The following is a 16,552-nucleotide window of genomic DNA, read 5'->3' on the forward strand; positions in this document are numbered from 1 at the left end:
GACTGAAGCTGAAACAGAATACTTGAACAAACCTTTTTCAATAACTACTCGGGAATTTCTTCCCTAATGAAGTATTTACTTTCTCATCACAGTTGGTATTAGGAGAAAACTTAAGATATATTATGTGCAGTTAGTATTGCTTATATTTAATTTTCAAGGTACTGCTGTTTTGAGTAATTTTATTTACAATGTTAATTTGAGTAGTTATGTAAATCGTTTAATCATCATCATTTTAGCCATTGTCTATCTATTGCAGGATGAAGGCTTTGTCTGCATGTTTCCAACTAATACAGTCCGAGCTTTCTTTTGCTAGTTTGTTTTAAATATATTTTATAAACCACCATGTGAAAATACTGCACTTGAAAAACATATTAGAAAATTTCCCAGTACTTTGAAGAGACTTAGTGAAGAGACCTTCTTTAAGGACTGAAGTACATAAATCTATGCAGCAAAACCTCGTTTATAGAAGTCTTAAATATTGCCTACTCCCAAGTGAACGTGCTTGCTGAAGGGACAATCTTGTGCCCAGTGGTGATTCCTATCAGTCGCAGCCACTAATACAATCCTAATTGCATTCACACAACATGCTTGCCTAGAATAAACCATGGTTTTCTACAATATTTTGGGTTTGACCACATACATGGATGAACGCGCAATGAAATAAGCTACAGCTTGGTAGGCTAACTTGTAACTAGGTCATGCAAACTCAATCATCGAGCAGAAGAATTGGAGATGATCAACTCTTTGTTTTAAGACCTCGGTTTGAGGCTGGGTTATTAACAGTCCCAAATTGACCTGCCGTAATTTCCTGGTTCATCCACGTCTTTTACTTTTCCCTTGTAATTGGGGAAAGAGGGCAAAAGCCGCAAGAACAGAATACCCTCCGAAGTAGCAGGTAAAGACAAGCCTCATTCGCAGTCAGTTTATTCCGAACTAAGAGAGCTCCGTCAGCCGAATAAAAGAGGGATCGAACAGCCTCGTAACGTGAAGGCTTGGTTGGAGGATTTTTTATTTTGAAATGTGATTATAATTCTTTATGCAATTCAAGCGAGCGGTGCAACGATCGAAGAGCCCTTTCTCGGACTCGCCTTGTGCCAGCTTTGCAGGAGAGCTATCCACCCCTCCCGCCGCCTGCAATGGTGCAGCCCATCTTATCGCTTCTTTCTGCTGCAAGCTTAGACCCCGCCCCGGTGCAGCGGGAGCCGAGGGGGGAGGCGGTGCGCTGCCCTAAGCGTGGCTAGCCTTTTAAGAAACGAGGCGGGAGAGCGCCTCTGGCAAACTTAATGCCGGAGCTGCGACGCCGAGGGGTGGAGTTCGGCGATTCTGCCTGCCGAAGTCGCTTGCGCCTGCCTTGCCAGGAGCGGCGACTTGCCTGAGCGCCCAGCACCGTCGGCCGAGCGGAGCTTGCCCGGCTGCTGCAGTGGCTGCTGGCAGGAAGCTCGGCGCGCCGAGAGGACGCAGGCGGGCACGAGCGGTGCTCCAAGGGAGCCTGCCATGGCGCGTCTGCGGCTCCTGCTTCTCGTCCTCTCCCCAGTCCCTGGGCTGTGCCTGGGAGAACGGAGCAGCAGCGCCATGGAGGAGATCGCCACGGAGAAAGAAGCGGAGGAGAGCCACCGGCAAGACAGCGTGAGCCTCCTGACGTTCATTCTCCTCCTCACCCTGACTATTCTCACCATCTGGCTTTTCAAGCATCGCCGGGTCCGCTTCCTCCATGAGACCGGCCTGGCCATGATCTACGGTGAGTCGCGGGGCTCTTGAGAAACGGGGCATCTGGGCATTCCCGCTGCTGCAGTCCGGTTCTTCAGGACCGCCGCTAAAGCCCCGTACCAGTTTTCCATTTAAAAGTAATAAATGCTGGGCGGGCATCTAAATACATGTGCGCACGTCTCTCTGTGTCTCTAGAAAGCCTTTCTTTAGTTCCTTTTTCCCCTTTGGCTTATTTGACAGATCGCAAGGGACAAATGACAAACTGGGGTTTTTGTGCGTGTGAAATGCCGGTTCACGGTCACTCCTGTTCCTCCCTTCCTGCCCCAAACACTTGCTGTGGCTTCATTCTTCACTGATGACTTTTCAACACATCGGTATTAATTTCAAGATGAATATTTTCCAGTTCTACCTGCTGTGTTCGCCTTGCCTTGGCCTTTAAATAGGAACCGGCAATATGATCTCTAACAAGGGAACGGTGGGCAACAGAACCTCTTGCATCTTTTGCTTTGTTATGTGCACAAATATTTTAACTGTCTGTGTTAGGAAGAGTAATTGAGATAAATATTCTACAGGAAGGATAAACGTTTCTCATGGTCACATGATTTTCCTCTCCATCTTTACTTGGAGATTAAACTCTTCCCTCCACACCTTTCTGCTACAATTCATTTAATTCACTTGCTGCATCAATTGCAGTATGTTCCTGTTCAATATTTGGCTCTCTTACAGGTTTGAGATGAGGGTAGAATGTCCTAAAATTTGGGTATTGCCAGATGTTATTTTGCTCAAGAAAACTCAATGGCATGATTTTTGCTGTCGTTATTGGGTGTCATTCCCTCCCCCCCTTCCAATATGTGAAAGGTTGTAAGGGAGCTCTCTCAATGTATTCTATTGTTTGTTTCTTATGATATTCATTTTATATTATATCAAAGGATCATCATTCTTTTACATAATAAAAATATGTAAAAATATGAAAATAAAATAAATATGAAAATAAAAATATGAACAGGGTTTTTTTGGATGCTGTTACTACTTAGATAATCTTTTTAGAGATGTGTTATAGTATTCTAAAATATATCTTGAATTTTCAAATCCTATCATGAAAGTTGTTCATTAATGGAACAAATAAAGAAGTGGGGTGGAAGTTGTTGTTAGTGCCTATAGTTAATATTGTGGCTTGTGATATGCTGCTTTTGACTACCATGTTCCTTATTTCTGCACCAAACACATGGAACTTTTTTTGTTTTGTTATTGATACCTTGAAATTTGTAGAAGGTGAAGCAAACCTTTAAATGGGGATGCCTTTTTCCAGACCAACTAGCTCTGTGTGTTTGTATGTTAATATTTGGCTTTTAGTGCTGTTTTTCCCCCACTCTGATTGTACTGGAACTAGATACTAGGAAAGATTACACAATGTATCATAAGTCCATTGTGAGTGATTAGGCAACCAAATGAACAGTGTACCCTTCGAGGGGTTTCAGGATGCACGACAAAGTAAAAATGAGACCAGGGATTAATTTGTTCCTGCCATCTGAAGTAGTACAGTTCAGTGCCCGCCAGATTTGATTAATGAGTGGTGCAGAGGGTTGTATGTGAATCTACAGTGACAGCATGTAACCTTGTGATGATTTGCTTTTTAAGCCTCATTTGCAGTATTCAAATTTGGGTCATCTTTTAACTTTTGTGTTTAATGTTGGTAGCTGGCATAGGAAAAAAAGACATAAGAATTGGCAACTGTCTCTGTTTAATTTTCTCTGATAGAGACGCATGTTCTGGTAAAGATCTATCAATGGATGTTTACCCAGAGCAAAAAAGCACGTTTCTTTTCCAGTGGCTACTCAGTGCCTTCTTAAAAGTTAACTGCTTGAAAAGTTATGGAATTTTCCTCTTCTGAGGTTTCTCAGTTTTGACTGTCTCCATAGTCACTTGTTCCTTGCTGCATTGCTGTGTGATACTGTAGCTGGTTTTTTTTAATGCCCCAGATCCCTGCAGATCTTGAAAGACGGATCAGAACCTTCTGTATACTATAATCCTGCCTTATTTTGTTTTAGAAATAAGTACCATGAGCTCAGCAATACTTTTCTTTTTATTATAACCATTTTCATCTCTTGTTTTTCTGGCTTCGTGTGTACAACTTTGTAGAAAACCGCTTAATTAAATTATTCATGCACTGGGTTTATATCCCATTTTTCCTCAGGAGGTCAGAGGGCATATGTAGGAATCCCTTTTCCATCATGATCACCGTGTGAGTATAACTGGCCCAGTGTCCCCCACTGAGATTTTAGGGCTGAGGGTGAACATGATCCTAGTCCTAATGATTGCTTCATTACATGGACTTCCTATAATGAGCAATCACAAATAATAAACTTTTTTTCTTCTTCGTTGAAGATTGGGGACCTTCTTAAAATTGATTTTTTGTCCATTTTTAGAGAAGCTGCTCTTCTGGGATCTGATTAGAATAATCTGCAACACAAGCTGCACAGCTAGTAAAGGAGAAAGGGCCACTTTGACATTTTTAAAAATAGCAGTGGGCTGCAAAGGAATACCTGTCACACCGATCAGCTGTTTTGGTGGCTAACACAATAATGGCAGCACTGGAGCTAGCAGTACTGGTAAGTCCCGGAGGCATTGGATGTGCTTGGCAGCAGTAATATTTAGTGGCAGCAAATTGAGTTTTTAAAAAACACTGGTAGGCTTCACAAGGCTTCTTTAGAGGGCCCCATGTTATGCAGGCCAAGTTTAGAAGGCAATATATAGATTTTATTCTACACAAGAAGTTTTGAAATTAGGAATATTTATAGAATGCACAGATAGCTATTAATAGGCTATATATTTAACCTTTGTGGGTATTAGTCTATACTTGTACTGAATTTTATTTTATTTTTTTGGAGTTTTCTTCACAATTATAACACTACCTTATTATACTTCTTTTCTAACATTATAAAATCGTTATAAAATCAAGAAAATTGGCAGATGCTTTATATTTTCATAAGGAAAGGGTTGCAAACAGGAACAATGTTCACTTTGTTTAGGTAATGCCTTCAGAGTATATTGTACTTTTAAATTATATAAAAACATGTTTTGTCCTATGGTGCTTCAACCTAAATTGACAATAAAATCAGGAAGGCAAGTGAGCAGGTGCAGTTATACAAACTTAAGTTTTGTGTCCATTGTAGACCAAGAAACTAATTCAGCCTTTCCCTATAAATAATATCTAGGTCAGCTGGACTTAATTCTTTAGCCATTATTAGTTATGTGATATACTACAATATCAATATCAAAATATCTGGCTTTCACTGTAACATAAATGTACAATGATTATGATTTGAAGCTTCAAATATAGTTAGTGTCCTCTTCCCACTGTTTGTGACAGATAAAGGATCTCTAGATTGTGGGTTGCCTTTCTTGGGAACTGGATGGCCATTGAAAAGTATTTACTGGTATGTGCATGATAAATCTATGCTGAATCACAGGCTCATGACTTAGCTTCAAATTGACTCATTCAGTTAATTAAACTAACTTTGTGGGTCCTTTTTCACACAATTATAGAATAGGAAGAGACTGCAGAGTTCAGCTACCTATCCTGCCTGTTTGGTACAGGATTTGCTAGAGCATTTGGGATGGAAGGTTATCCAGATTTTATTTGAAGATCTCCAGTGACAGAAACCTATCACTCCAGAAAGGAACTGATTCCACTAGTGATATGTAAGAAAATTCCTCCAAATATCTAACCCACGTGTACTTTCCTTTTAATTTCATCCCATTTGTCCTGTTACATAGGACAGTAGAAACCAGGTTAACTCCTCTTTTTTATTTGCATTTATATCCCATTTTTCCTCAGGAGGTCAGAGGGCATATGTAGGAATCCCTTTTCCATCATGATCACCGTGTGAGTATAACTGGCCCAGTGTCCCCCACTGAGATTTTAGGGCTGAGGGTGAACATGATCCTAGTCCTAATGATTGCTTCATTACATGGACTTCCTATAATGAGCAATCACAAATAATAAACTTTTTTTCTTCTTCGTTGAAGATTGGGGACCTTCTTAAAATTGATTTTTTGTCCATTTTTAGAGAAGCTGCTCTTCTGGGATCTGATTAGAATAATCTGCAACACAAGCTGCACAGCTAGTAAAGGAGAAAGGGCCACTTTGACATTTTTAAAAATAGCAGTGGGCTGCAAAGGAATACCTGTCACACCGATCAGCTGTTTTGGTGGCTAACACAATAATGGCAGCACTGGAGCTAGCAGTACTGGTAAGTCCCGGAGGCATTGGATGTGCTTGGCAGCAGTAATATTTAGTGGCAGCAAATTGAGTTTTTAAAAAACACTGGTAGGCTTCACAAGGCTTCTTTAGAGGGCCCCATGTTATGCAGGCCAAGTTTAGAAGGCAATATATAGATTTTATTCTACACAAGAAGTTTTGAAATTAGGAATATTTATAGAATGCACAGATAGCTATTAATAGGCTATATATTTAACCTTTGTGGGTATTAGTCTATACTTGTACTGAATTTTATTTTATTTTTTTGGAGTTTTCTTCACAATTATAACACTACCTTATTATACTTCTTTTCTAACATTATAAAATCGTTATAAAATCAAGAAAATTGGCAGATGCTTTATATTTTCATAAGGAAAGGGTTGCAAACAGGAACAATGTTCACTTTGTTTAGGTAATGCCTTCAGAGTATATTGTACTTTTAAATTATATAAAAACATGTTTTGTCCTATGGTGCTTCAACCTAAATTGACAATAAAATCAGGAAGGCAAGTGAGCAGGTGCAGTTATACAAACTTAAGTTTTGTGTCCATTGTAGACCAAGAAACTAATTCAGCCTTTCCCTATAAATAATATCTAGGTCAGCTGGACTTAATTCTTTAGCCATTATTAGTTATGTGATATACTACAATATCAATATCAAAATATCTGGCTTTCACTGTAACATAAATGTACAATGATTATGATTTGAAGCTTCAAATATAGTTAGTGTCCTCTTCCCACTGTTTGTGACAGATAAAGGATCTCTAGATTGTGGGTTGCCTTTCTTGGGAACTGGATGGCCATTGAAAAGTATTTACTGGTATGTGCATGATAAATCTATGCTGAATCACAGGCTCATGACTTAGCTTCAAATTGACTCATTCAGTTAATTAAACTAACTTTGTGGGTCCTTTTTCACACAATTATAGAATAGGAAGAGACTGCAGAGTTCAGCTACCTATCCTGCCTGTTTGGTACAGGATTTGCTAGAGCATTTGGGATGGAAGGTTATCCAGATTTTATTTGAAGATCTCCAGTGACAGAAACCTATCACTCCAGAAAGGAACTGATTCCACTAGTGATATGTAAGAAAATTCCTCCAAATATCTAACCCACGTGTACTTTCCTTTTAATTTCATCCCATTTGTCCTGTTACATAGGACAGTAGAAACCAGGTTAACTCCTCTTTTTTATTTGCATTTATATCCCATTTTTCCTCAGGAGGTCAGAGGGCATGTAGGAATCCCTTTTCCATCATGATCACCGTGTGAGTATAACTGGCCCAGTGTCCCCCACTGAGATTTTAGGGCTGAGGGTGAACATGATCCTAGTCCTAATGATTGCTTCATTACATGGACTTCCTATAATGAGCAATCACAAATAATAAACTTTTTTTCTTCTTCGTTGAAGATTGGGGACCTTCTTAAAATTGATTTTTTGTCCATTTTTAGAGAAGCTGCTCTTCTGGGATCTGATTAGAATAATCTGCAACACAAGCTGCACAGCTAGTAAAGGAGAAAGGGCCACTTTGACATTTTTAAAAATAGCAGTGGGCTGCAAAGGAATACCTGTCACACCGATCAGCTGTTTTGGTGGCGATCAGCTGTTTTGGTGGCTAACACAATAATGGCAGCACTGGAGCTAGCAGTACTGGTAAGTCCCGGAGGCATTGGATGTGCTTGGCAGTGTGTTTTTTGGAGCAGTGGCAGATCGTGCTTGGCAGCAGTAATATTTAGTGGCAGCAAATTGAGTTTTTAAAAAACACTGGTAGGCTTCACAAGGCTTCTTTAGAGGGCCCCATGTTATGCAGGCCAAGTTTAGAAGGCAATATATAGATTTTATTCTACACAAGAAGTTTTGAAATTAGGAATATTTATAGAATGCACAGATAGCTATTAATAGGCTATATATTTAACCTTTGTGGGTATTAGTCTATACTTGTACTGAATTTTATTTTATTTTTTTGGAGTTTTCTTCACAATTATAACACTACCTTATTATACTTCTTTTCTAACATTATAAAATCGTTATAAAATCAAGAAAATTGGCAGATGCTTTATATTTTCATAAGGAAAGGGTTGCAAACAGGAACAATGTTCACTTTGTTTAGGTAATGCCTTCAGAGTATATTGTACTTTTAAATTATATAAAAACATGTTTTGTCCTATGGTGCTTCAACCTAAATTGACAATAAAATCAGGAAGGCAAGTGAGCAGGTGCAGTTATACAAACTTAAGTTTTGTGTCCATTGTAGACCAAGAAACTAATTCAGCCTTTCCCTATAAATAATATCTAGGTCAGCTGGACTTAATTCTTTAGCCATTATTAGTTATGTGATATACTACAATATCAATATCAAAATATCTGGCTTTCACTGTAACATAAATGTACAATGATTATGATTTGAAGCTTCAAATATAGTTAGTGTCCTCTTCCCACTGTTTGTGACAGATAAAGGATCTCTAGATTGTGGGTTGCCTTTCTTGGGAACTGGATGGCCATTGAAAAGTATTTACTGGTATGTGCATGATAAATCTATGCTGAATCACAGGCTCATGACTTAGCTTCAAATTGACTCATTCAGTTAATTAAACTAACTTTGTGGGTCCTTTTTCACACAATTATAGAATAGGAAGAGACTGCAGAGTTCAGCTACCTATCCTGCCTGTTTGGTACAGGATTTGCTAGAGCATTTGGGATGGAAGGTTATCCAGATTTTATTTGAAGATCTCCAGTGACAGAAACCTATCACTCCAGAAAGGAACTGATTCCACTAGTGATATGTAAGAAAATTCCTCCAAATATCTAACCCACGTGTACTTTCCTTTTAATTTCATCCCATTTGTCCTGTTACATAGGACAGTAGAAACCAGGTTAACTCCTCTTTTTTTTTTATTTGCATTTATATCCCACCCTTCTCCGAAGACTCAGGGCGGCTTACACTATGTCAAGCAATAGTCTTCATCCATTTGTATATTATATACAAAGTCAACTTATTGCCCCCAACAGTCTGGGTCCTCATTTTACCTACTTTATAAAGGATGGAAGGCTGAGTCAACCTTGGGCCTAGTGGGACTTGAACCTGCAGTAATTGCAAGCAGCTGCTGTTAATAACAGACTGTCTTAGCAGTCTGAGCCACTCAAGGACCCTTCTGTAGATCTGTAGAACTCTTCTACAGATCGTTATTGACTTACAACCATAATGGAGCCCAGGATTTCCATCATATGTCATGACGGTCATAAGTCGAAGCACCTATGTAACCAACTCATTTTTATGATCTTTTTTTGCAGCAGTCATAGAGTGAACACAGTGGTCCGAAAGCAAATGTGGTGTCTATAAAGCAAGTTCATTCCTATAATTGTTTTTTCTTTGCTAGAAGCCAGCCAAAATGGCTGGAATTTGGAAAAGAACAGTGTTAATCATAGTCACATGACCATAGAACACTGCAACCAGCTGTAAAATTGAGCTAGTTGCCAACTACTCAAAATGGAGTCATGTGATTGTGTGTCTGCACGTGTGTTTGTTGCAGCATTATAATTCCTACCATTTCTACAGTGAAATGCTTCTTAGAGCTACTATCAGTGTAGGTCAGCCATGTCCAGAGCGTCATAGGTCATATTCACCTACACAAATGTCTAAAGCAATAATATTTTGGTGATTTGAGAAATGTTATATTCTATTGTGTAGTGCTTTCTGAGCTGTATTGAGTGTGACAGTAACAAAGAACTCTTTTGGTTTGAGGCCCTAAAAGGTTTTTTTAAAAATTGGCAATCAGAATTAATGTTCCTTGTGTTATAATCCTAGATATGATTTAAACAGTGAAACTAAGCTTGACTTCTGTAACTTCATGGACACCACTGAACAGTGTGCTTGCAACATACAGAAATAGTTGGTCATTCGATTCTTTGTCATGTTTGAAAAGCACGGTTTAGCCTGTAGCCTTGGACTTTACAGATGCTTTATCATCCTGGCAGAATCCTACTCATCTTTCTAGATTAGCCAGCTGATTAGGTGTTGCATAGAATAAATTTCTTAAATTTACTGTGGCTTGCCCTTGCATTTTAAAATTGCTTTTCCATTACAAGGGAACAGCAGAAACCACAGATTCAACGGCCATGAGTGTTCATTTATTTATTTGCACAATTTTTTTTTTAGTAAACGTAGTTATACAAGGCCAGGACAGCTTTTATATTTATAAAAAAAAACTGCTAGGAGACCTTAAAATAATTCCTTGTTTTCTAGTTTATTTGGCAGCTTGACCTTGTTAAAAATGTGTTGTTAATCTCTTCTGGCTTGTTTTACCTTGATATGATATACACACCCACCCATTGTGGCAACTAAGCCATTGTTTTTGTTGGGGGATGGGCTCATCTCTCTTATGTTAAACTAAAGCCAAGCACCATGTTATGGATTAGTGTCATGTGTAAATCAGGTTTTATTCTTACTTGTTAAAGACTTAAGATATTAAAAGTATTCAGTTCTATTTTTTTTCTTTTTTAGATTTTAAACTCTGTAGTTTTCTTCAATAGCTCCCTGTAACCCCAGTCCTCATCTTTAAAATACGATACAAGCTTTTCATCTAGGAATTGGAAATATGTTTTACGGTAATAATGGGATAAGAAGATTGAAGGCAAACGTGATTTATTTTTTCAGGATTGATAGAGAAGACTGGGACAATAGTTGGCTCAATTCCACGAAACCATGAAATTTATTAAGCTAGCTTTTAAATGTACAGTAAATGCCTATAGAAGAGAAAGCAGTGCCTGATGAAAAAGCGGCTGAAAACTCAGAATGGCAGAAGGCTAGAAGATAGTAAAGTTGGAAAAAGGTATCAGGGTTGTTTGGAGGAAGAAATGTGAAGTGTTATTTCTTTTCCCTTTCCTTGCTGTTAAAGAAGAAATGGTAACACTTTTCTGTGCAAACAACCAAAGCCTGATATTACTATTATGCTGACTGACATTCAAGCAGAAAGAACTGTCATTCTGATTAGCGGTGCACAGTTGCAGCTGGTTAACTTGCACACATTCTTATTGTTACTTTCCTATGTGACAATCCAGGTAGTCCTCGACCTACAAGTTTGTTTAGTGACTGTTCAAAGTTACAACGGCACTGAAAAAATGACTTATGACCGTTTTTCATAGTTACAACCGTTGCAGCATCCCCATGTTCACGTGATCAAAATTTGGATGCTTGGCAACTGGTTCATATTTATGACAATTGTAGTGTCCCAGGGTCATATGATCCCCTTTTGTGACCTTGTGACAAGCAAAGTCATTGGGAAAGCCAGATTCACTTATCAACCAGGTTACTAACTTAACATCTTCAGTGATTCACTTAACAACTGCAGCAAAAAGATCGTAAAATGGGGCAAAACGCACTTAATAAATGTCTCATTTAACAACAAAAAGTTGGGGCTCAGTTGTAGTTGAGGACTACCTGTAGTAGACAATTGATTGTTTTTATTTGTTTTTGAGCTTACATAGCATCCTAACAAATATATCTTGGATTTAGCATGTGAGCATTGCACACATTAATGGTTAAATGCTATGCACAATTCCAAAGGAGGATGGTGTAGAAATGTATCCATTTCCCAAAATGTGATTCAAAGTCACAACCGGGACTGATAGCTTCCATTTTTCTCTTCCTTGCAGGTCCTCAGCATGCACTTTGCTGGCGATATCACACTCACAATATACCAATGCAGTTGCACGCTTCATATAGGGGTTAGGTAAGTCTGAATCTTTACACCAATATTGTATTTTTTCACTTCTCTTAATATTCTTATTTTATAGCTTGTCCATAAAATAAGAGTATTTTTAAAGGAAAATATGCCATATTGAACAGCAACGTAGAAGTTTCATTTATTGCTATGAACAGGCCTTCCATCGGTTATTGTTGAGGGGTGTGATGTCGCCAGCAGAGTGCATCCTGGGCTAGCTTGGCCTGGCCAGTCACTGAGTACCTGGAGATTATGTTGAGGTCTCAGTTTTGTGGACATTTTTGAGAACATTACATTTATGGGAGGGAGAAGGCAAAGGTAAGTTGTTATCATAAAATGCCACTTCAATCTCTAGTCTTAAGCATTTCCATTGCACCATATTGAAGACCACTAGTTCTAGTGTGTAGTGTGATGACTCCCCTGAACACATCCCCAGATACCTCTCCAGATGTCAGTTCGGAGGAGGATGAACCAGTCCCAGGTGTATCAGGATGGGAGTTGGTCAATGAGAACCTGTCTGAGAAGGATTTGGCTGAAGAGCAGCTGCAGCAGGGCAGCCCTGAGGCTTCAGGTGCAGAAAGTACGCAGCTGCAGCTGGTCAGTGATGAGGAAGAGGAACTGCCTTCTGCAGCTGATCCAAGAGCAGACAAAAGGCAGGAGCAGTAAAGGTCATCCTGATTTCTCTTGAGGAGGCAGCCTCATCCCTCTTGATGGGCTGTATCAGAGCCTGGCTATTTAGCACAGCAGACAGAGGGAGATGATGGTGGGGACAAAATGTTCCCTAACTGCGTGTTTCCTGGTCATTGTGATTTGTGCCTTGCTTTGGATTGACACGGTGTCTTGACTTTGGAACATGCTTTGTGATCTCTGGATTTTTCTTGCCTCATGAACCCTCTTGTGTTGTGGATTTAATTTTACCTGGTGGATTTGTCTTGTTTGGGAAACATTCAAGTGCCTTGTGGACTCATTGGCTATTGCTCTGTGGACTAGCATTGGTCTACTTTTGGCTGGACTTAATTGGGACAGTTTTGGGTGAAGGGAATTGCTAGGGAATGTTAATAAACTTACTAAATTGTTATATGTGTGCACGAGTGAGCAGGACAGCACATGGACTAGCTATAAACTCTGAAAAATGACTTATGACCGTTTTTCATAGTTACAACCGTTGCAGCATCCCCATGTTCACGTGATCAAAATTTGGATGCTTGGCAACTGGTTCATATTTATGACAATTGTAGTGTCCCAGGGTCATATGATCCCCTTTTGTGACCTTGTGACAAGCAAAGTCATTGGGAAAGCCAGATTCACTTATCAACCAGGTTACTAACTTAACATCTTCAGTGATTCACTTAACAACTGCAGCAAAAAGATCGTAAAATGGGGCAAAACGCACTTAATAAATGTCTCATTTAACAACAAAAAGTTGGGGCTCAGTTGTAGTTGAGGACTACCTGTAGTAGACAATTGATTGTTTTTATTTGTTTTTGAGCTTACATAGCATCCTAACAAATATATCTTGGATTTAGCATGTGAGCATTGCACACATTAATGGTTAAATGCTATGCACAATTCCAAAGGAGGATGGTGTAGAAATGTATCCATTTCCCAAAATGTGATTCAAAGTCACAACCGGGACTGATAGCTTCCATTTTTCTCTTCCTTGCAGGTCCTCAGCATGCACTTTGCTGGCGATATCACACTCACAATATACCAATGCAGTTGCACGCTTCATATAGGGGTTAGGTAAGTCTGAATCTTTACACCAATATTGTATTTTTTCACTTCTCTTAATATTCTTATTTTATAGCTTGTCCATAAAATAAGAGTATTTTTAAAGGAAAATATGCCATATTGAACAGCAACGTAGAAGTTTCATTTATTGCTATGAACAGGCCTTCCATCGGTTATTGTTGAGGGGTGTGATGTCGCCAGCAGAGTGCATCCTGGGCTAGCTTGGCCTGGCCAGTCACTGAGTACCTGGAGATTATGTTGAGGTCTCAGTTTTGTGGACATTTTTGAGAACATTACATTTATGGGAGGGAGAAGGCAAAGGTAAGTTGTTATCATAAAATGCCACTTCAATCTCTAGTCTTAAGCATTTCCATTGCACCATATTGAAGACCACTAGTTCTAGTGTGTAGTGTGATGACTCCCCTGAACACATCCCCAGATACCTCTCCAGATGTCAGTTCGGAGGAGGATGAACCAGTCCCAGGTGTATCAGGATGGGAGTTGGTCAATGAGAACCTGTCTGAGAAGGATTTGGCTGAAGAGCAGCTGCAGCAGGGCAGCCCTGAGGCTTCAGGTGCAGAAAGTACGCAGCTGCAGCTGGTCAGTGATGAGGAAGAGGAACTGCCTTCTGCAGCTGATCCAAGAGCAGACAAAAGGCAGGAGCAGTAAAGGTCATCCTGATTTCTCTTGAGGAGGCAGCCTCATCCCTCTTGATGGGCTGTATCAGAGCCTGGCTATTTAGCACAGCAGACAGAGGGAGATGATGGTGGGGACAAAATGTTCCCTAACTGCGTGTTTCCTGGTCATTGTGATTTGTGCCTTGCTTTGGATTGACACGGTGTCTTGACTTTGGAACATGCTTTGTGATCTCTGGATTTTTCTTGCCTCATGAACCCTCTTGTGTTGTGGATTTAATTTTACCTGGTGGATTTGTCTTGTTTGGGAAACATTCAAGTGCCTTGTGGACTCATTGGCTATTGCTCTGTGGACTAGCATTGGTCTACTTTTGGCTGGACTTAATTGGGACAGTTTTGGGTGAAGGGAATTGCTAGGGAATGTTAATAAACTTACTAAATTGTTATATGTGTGCACGAGTGAGCAGGACAGCACATGGACTAGCTATAAACTCTGAAGCAAATAAAGAAACCAGTGCCAAGATCTTGGGAAAATAAGTTTCTTAACCTGTGTTTTTGTTTGACGTGATGAAATCAAGTAGGAAGACCTATGAAGGGGAGCTGTGGAGAGTGAGAAGAGAGATACTTAATCACTCACTCTCCTATGATTTCTTCTTTGCAACCTCTTTCTTTCCCTAACCTTTCCCTCTGGGGATATCTTATCTGCCTTATTGATTATTTTGTTTTTAAAACTAAATTTTTCAGGGAAGTAGTTGGTAACGAGAGGGTTGGAATGGAATGGAAAATTAAGTATCATCCTTCTTTTTACAGCTAATCCTCAACCTGACCGGAATTGAGCCCAAAATTTCTATTGCTAAACAAGGAAGTTAAGTGAGTTTGCCTCAGTTTATGACTTTTTGCTGCAGTTGTTCAGCAAATCACTGCATTTGTTAAGTCATGAAGTCGGTAAGCATATCTGGCTTCCTCCGTTGGCTTTACTTATCAGAAGCTGCCAGGAAGGAGACAAATGGTGATCACGTGACCCCAGAGCAATGCAACTGTCATACATGCCAGTTGCTAAGCACACAAATTTTGATCATGTGACCATGGGGATGCTGCAATGGTTGTAACTGTGAAAAACGGTCATAAATAATTTTTTTCAGTACCATTGTAATTCTCAACAGTCACTAAATGAACTATTGTTGGTTGAGAACTACCTGGATTGTCACATAAGAAAGTAACAATTTGAGTGTTTGCAAATTAACCAGCTGCAATTGTGCAATGCTAATCAGAATGGCAGTTCTTCCTGCTTGAATTTCAGTCAGCATAATAGTAATATTAGGCTTTGGTTGTTTGCAGAGAAAAGTGTTACCATTTCTTCCTTAACAGCAAGAAAGTAAGTGTAAAACTGCTCATAAATCACTTTTTTCAGTACTGCTATAACTTCAAATGATCATTAAACAAATGGTTGTAAGTTGAGGGTTATTTGTACTGTTTCTCTGCTGTAAACACTTTAGTCCTGTTCCTGTTTTGCTTTTCTGGTGGAAATTCTGGGGGAAATTTCATATGTGCTACATAGTATTTTGTTCATTTCTGAAGATGGGCAGAGTTTCAGTACAGCTGGGGATATGATGCAGGGATCTGCTATATAGAATCTAAGTCCATAATCTTTGGGTTGTCCTAAATCATCTTGGTTCCAGGGTAGTCAACCTTTTTATACCTACTGCCCACTTTTGTATCTCTGTTAGTAGTAAAATTTTCTAATCGCCCACCGGTTCCACAGTAATGCGCCATGTATTGTCGTCTTTACATGCCTCTTGTGCATCGTGGATTGGGTTTGGGGAGGCGCTGGCTTCTAGCTCTGCTTGTCTGTTATAGCTGGGTGGTGTGGGGGGAGATGCGCAAGCTATTCTGGGACGAGGCTCTTTTGTTTGCGGTCGCACTATAGCGCCATTTAGTTTCACTTAATTGTCACAGGGAATTTTATGAAAACCTAATGAAAATGATTTTAAATAATGCTGTGAAAATTTTTTAAAAAGTCAATTAAATTAAAAAAAGAAAAGTGCTTCAGTATCGGACAAAACTCCTACCGCCCACCATGAAAGCTAGAAAGCCCACTAGTGGGTGGTAGGGACCAGGTTGACTACCACTGTCTTGGTTGTACAAAGTGAACTCTTATTTTTAATTAAAAAACTTCTAACAAGGAATGATTCCTTTTTCACTATACATTATATGTTTTTTCACATGAATAGTATTATCTCATAATTTGGTTTGTGTACCCTAGAATGATCGTTACAGGTAGTCCTCAACCTACAACCATTGGGCCAGTGACCATTCCAAGTTTTGACAATAGTGAACAAATGGTGGTTACATGGAACTGTCCTAGCATCTTAGATGGTCATATAAGCATGATCTGAGCTTGGTAACCCATTTGCATTTACTACTGGTTGCCAAGAACTCCACAATCATATGATAACTATTTGAAATCTTCCCTTCTGGCTTCTCCAGTCAATAAGGTA

At 39.4% G+C, this 16,552-nt stretch overlaps 1 protein-coding gene across 2 annotated transcripts in view; it reads left to right on the forward strand.

Moving 5' to 3' along the window:
• The first annotated feature begins 1,201 nt into the window (after positions 1-1,201).
• Positions 1,202-16,552, forward strand: part of SLC9A7 (solute carrier family 9 member A7) — a 69,131-nt gene continuing 53,780 nt past the window's right edge. For both annotated transcript variants that reach the window (XM_058185702.1, XM_058185703.1), the window contains exon 1: positions 1,202-1,738. In XM_058185702.1, coding sequence (XP_058041685.1) covers positions 1,495-1,738 — 244 coding nt within the window. In that variant the 5' untranslated portion in view covers positions 1,202-1,494. The remainder of the gene's footprint in view (positions 1,739-16,552) is intronic.

This window comes from Ahaetulla prasina, chromosome 5 (genome assembly GCF_028640845.1).
Source record: "Ahaetulla prasina isolate Xishuangbanna chromosome 5, ASM2864084v1, whole genome shotgun sequence".
Taxonomy (NCBI): Eukaryota; Metazoa; Chordata; class Lepidosauria; order Squamata; family Colubridae; genus Ahaetulla; species Ahaetulla prasina.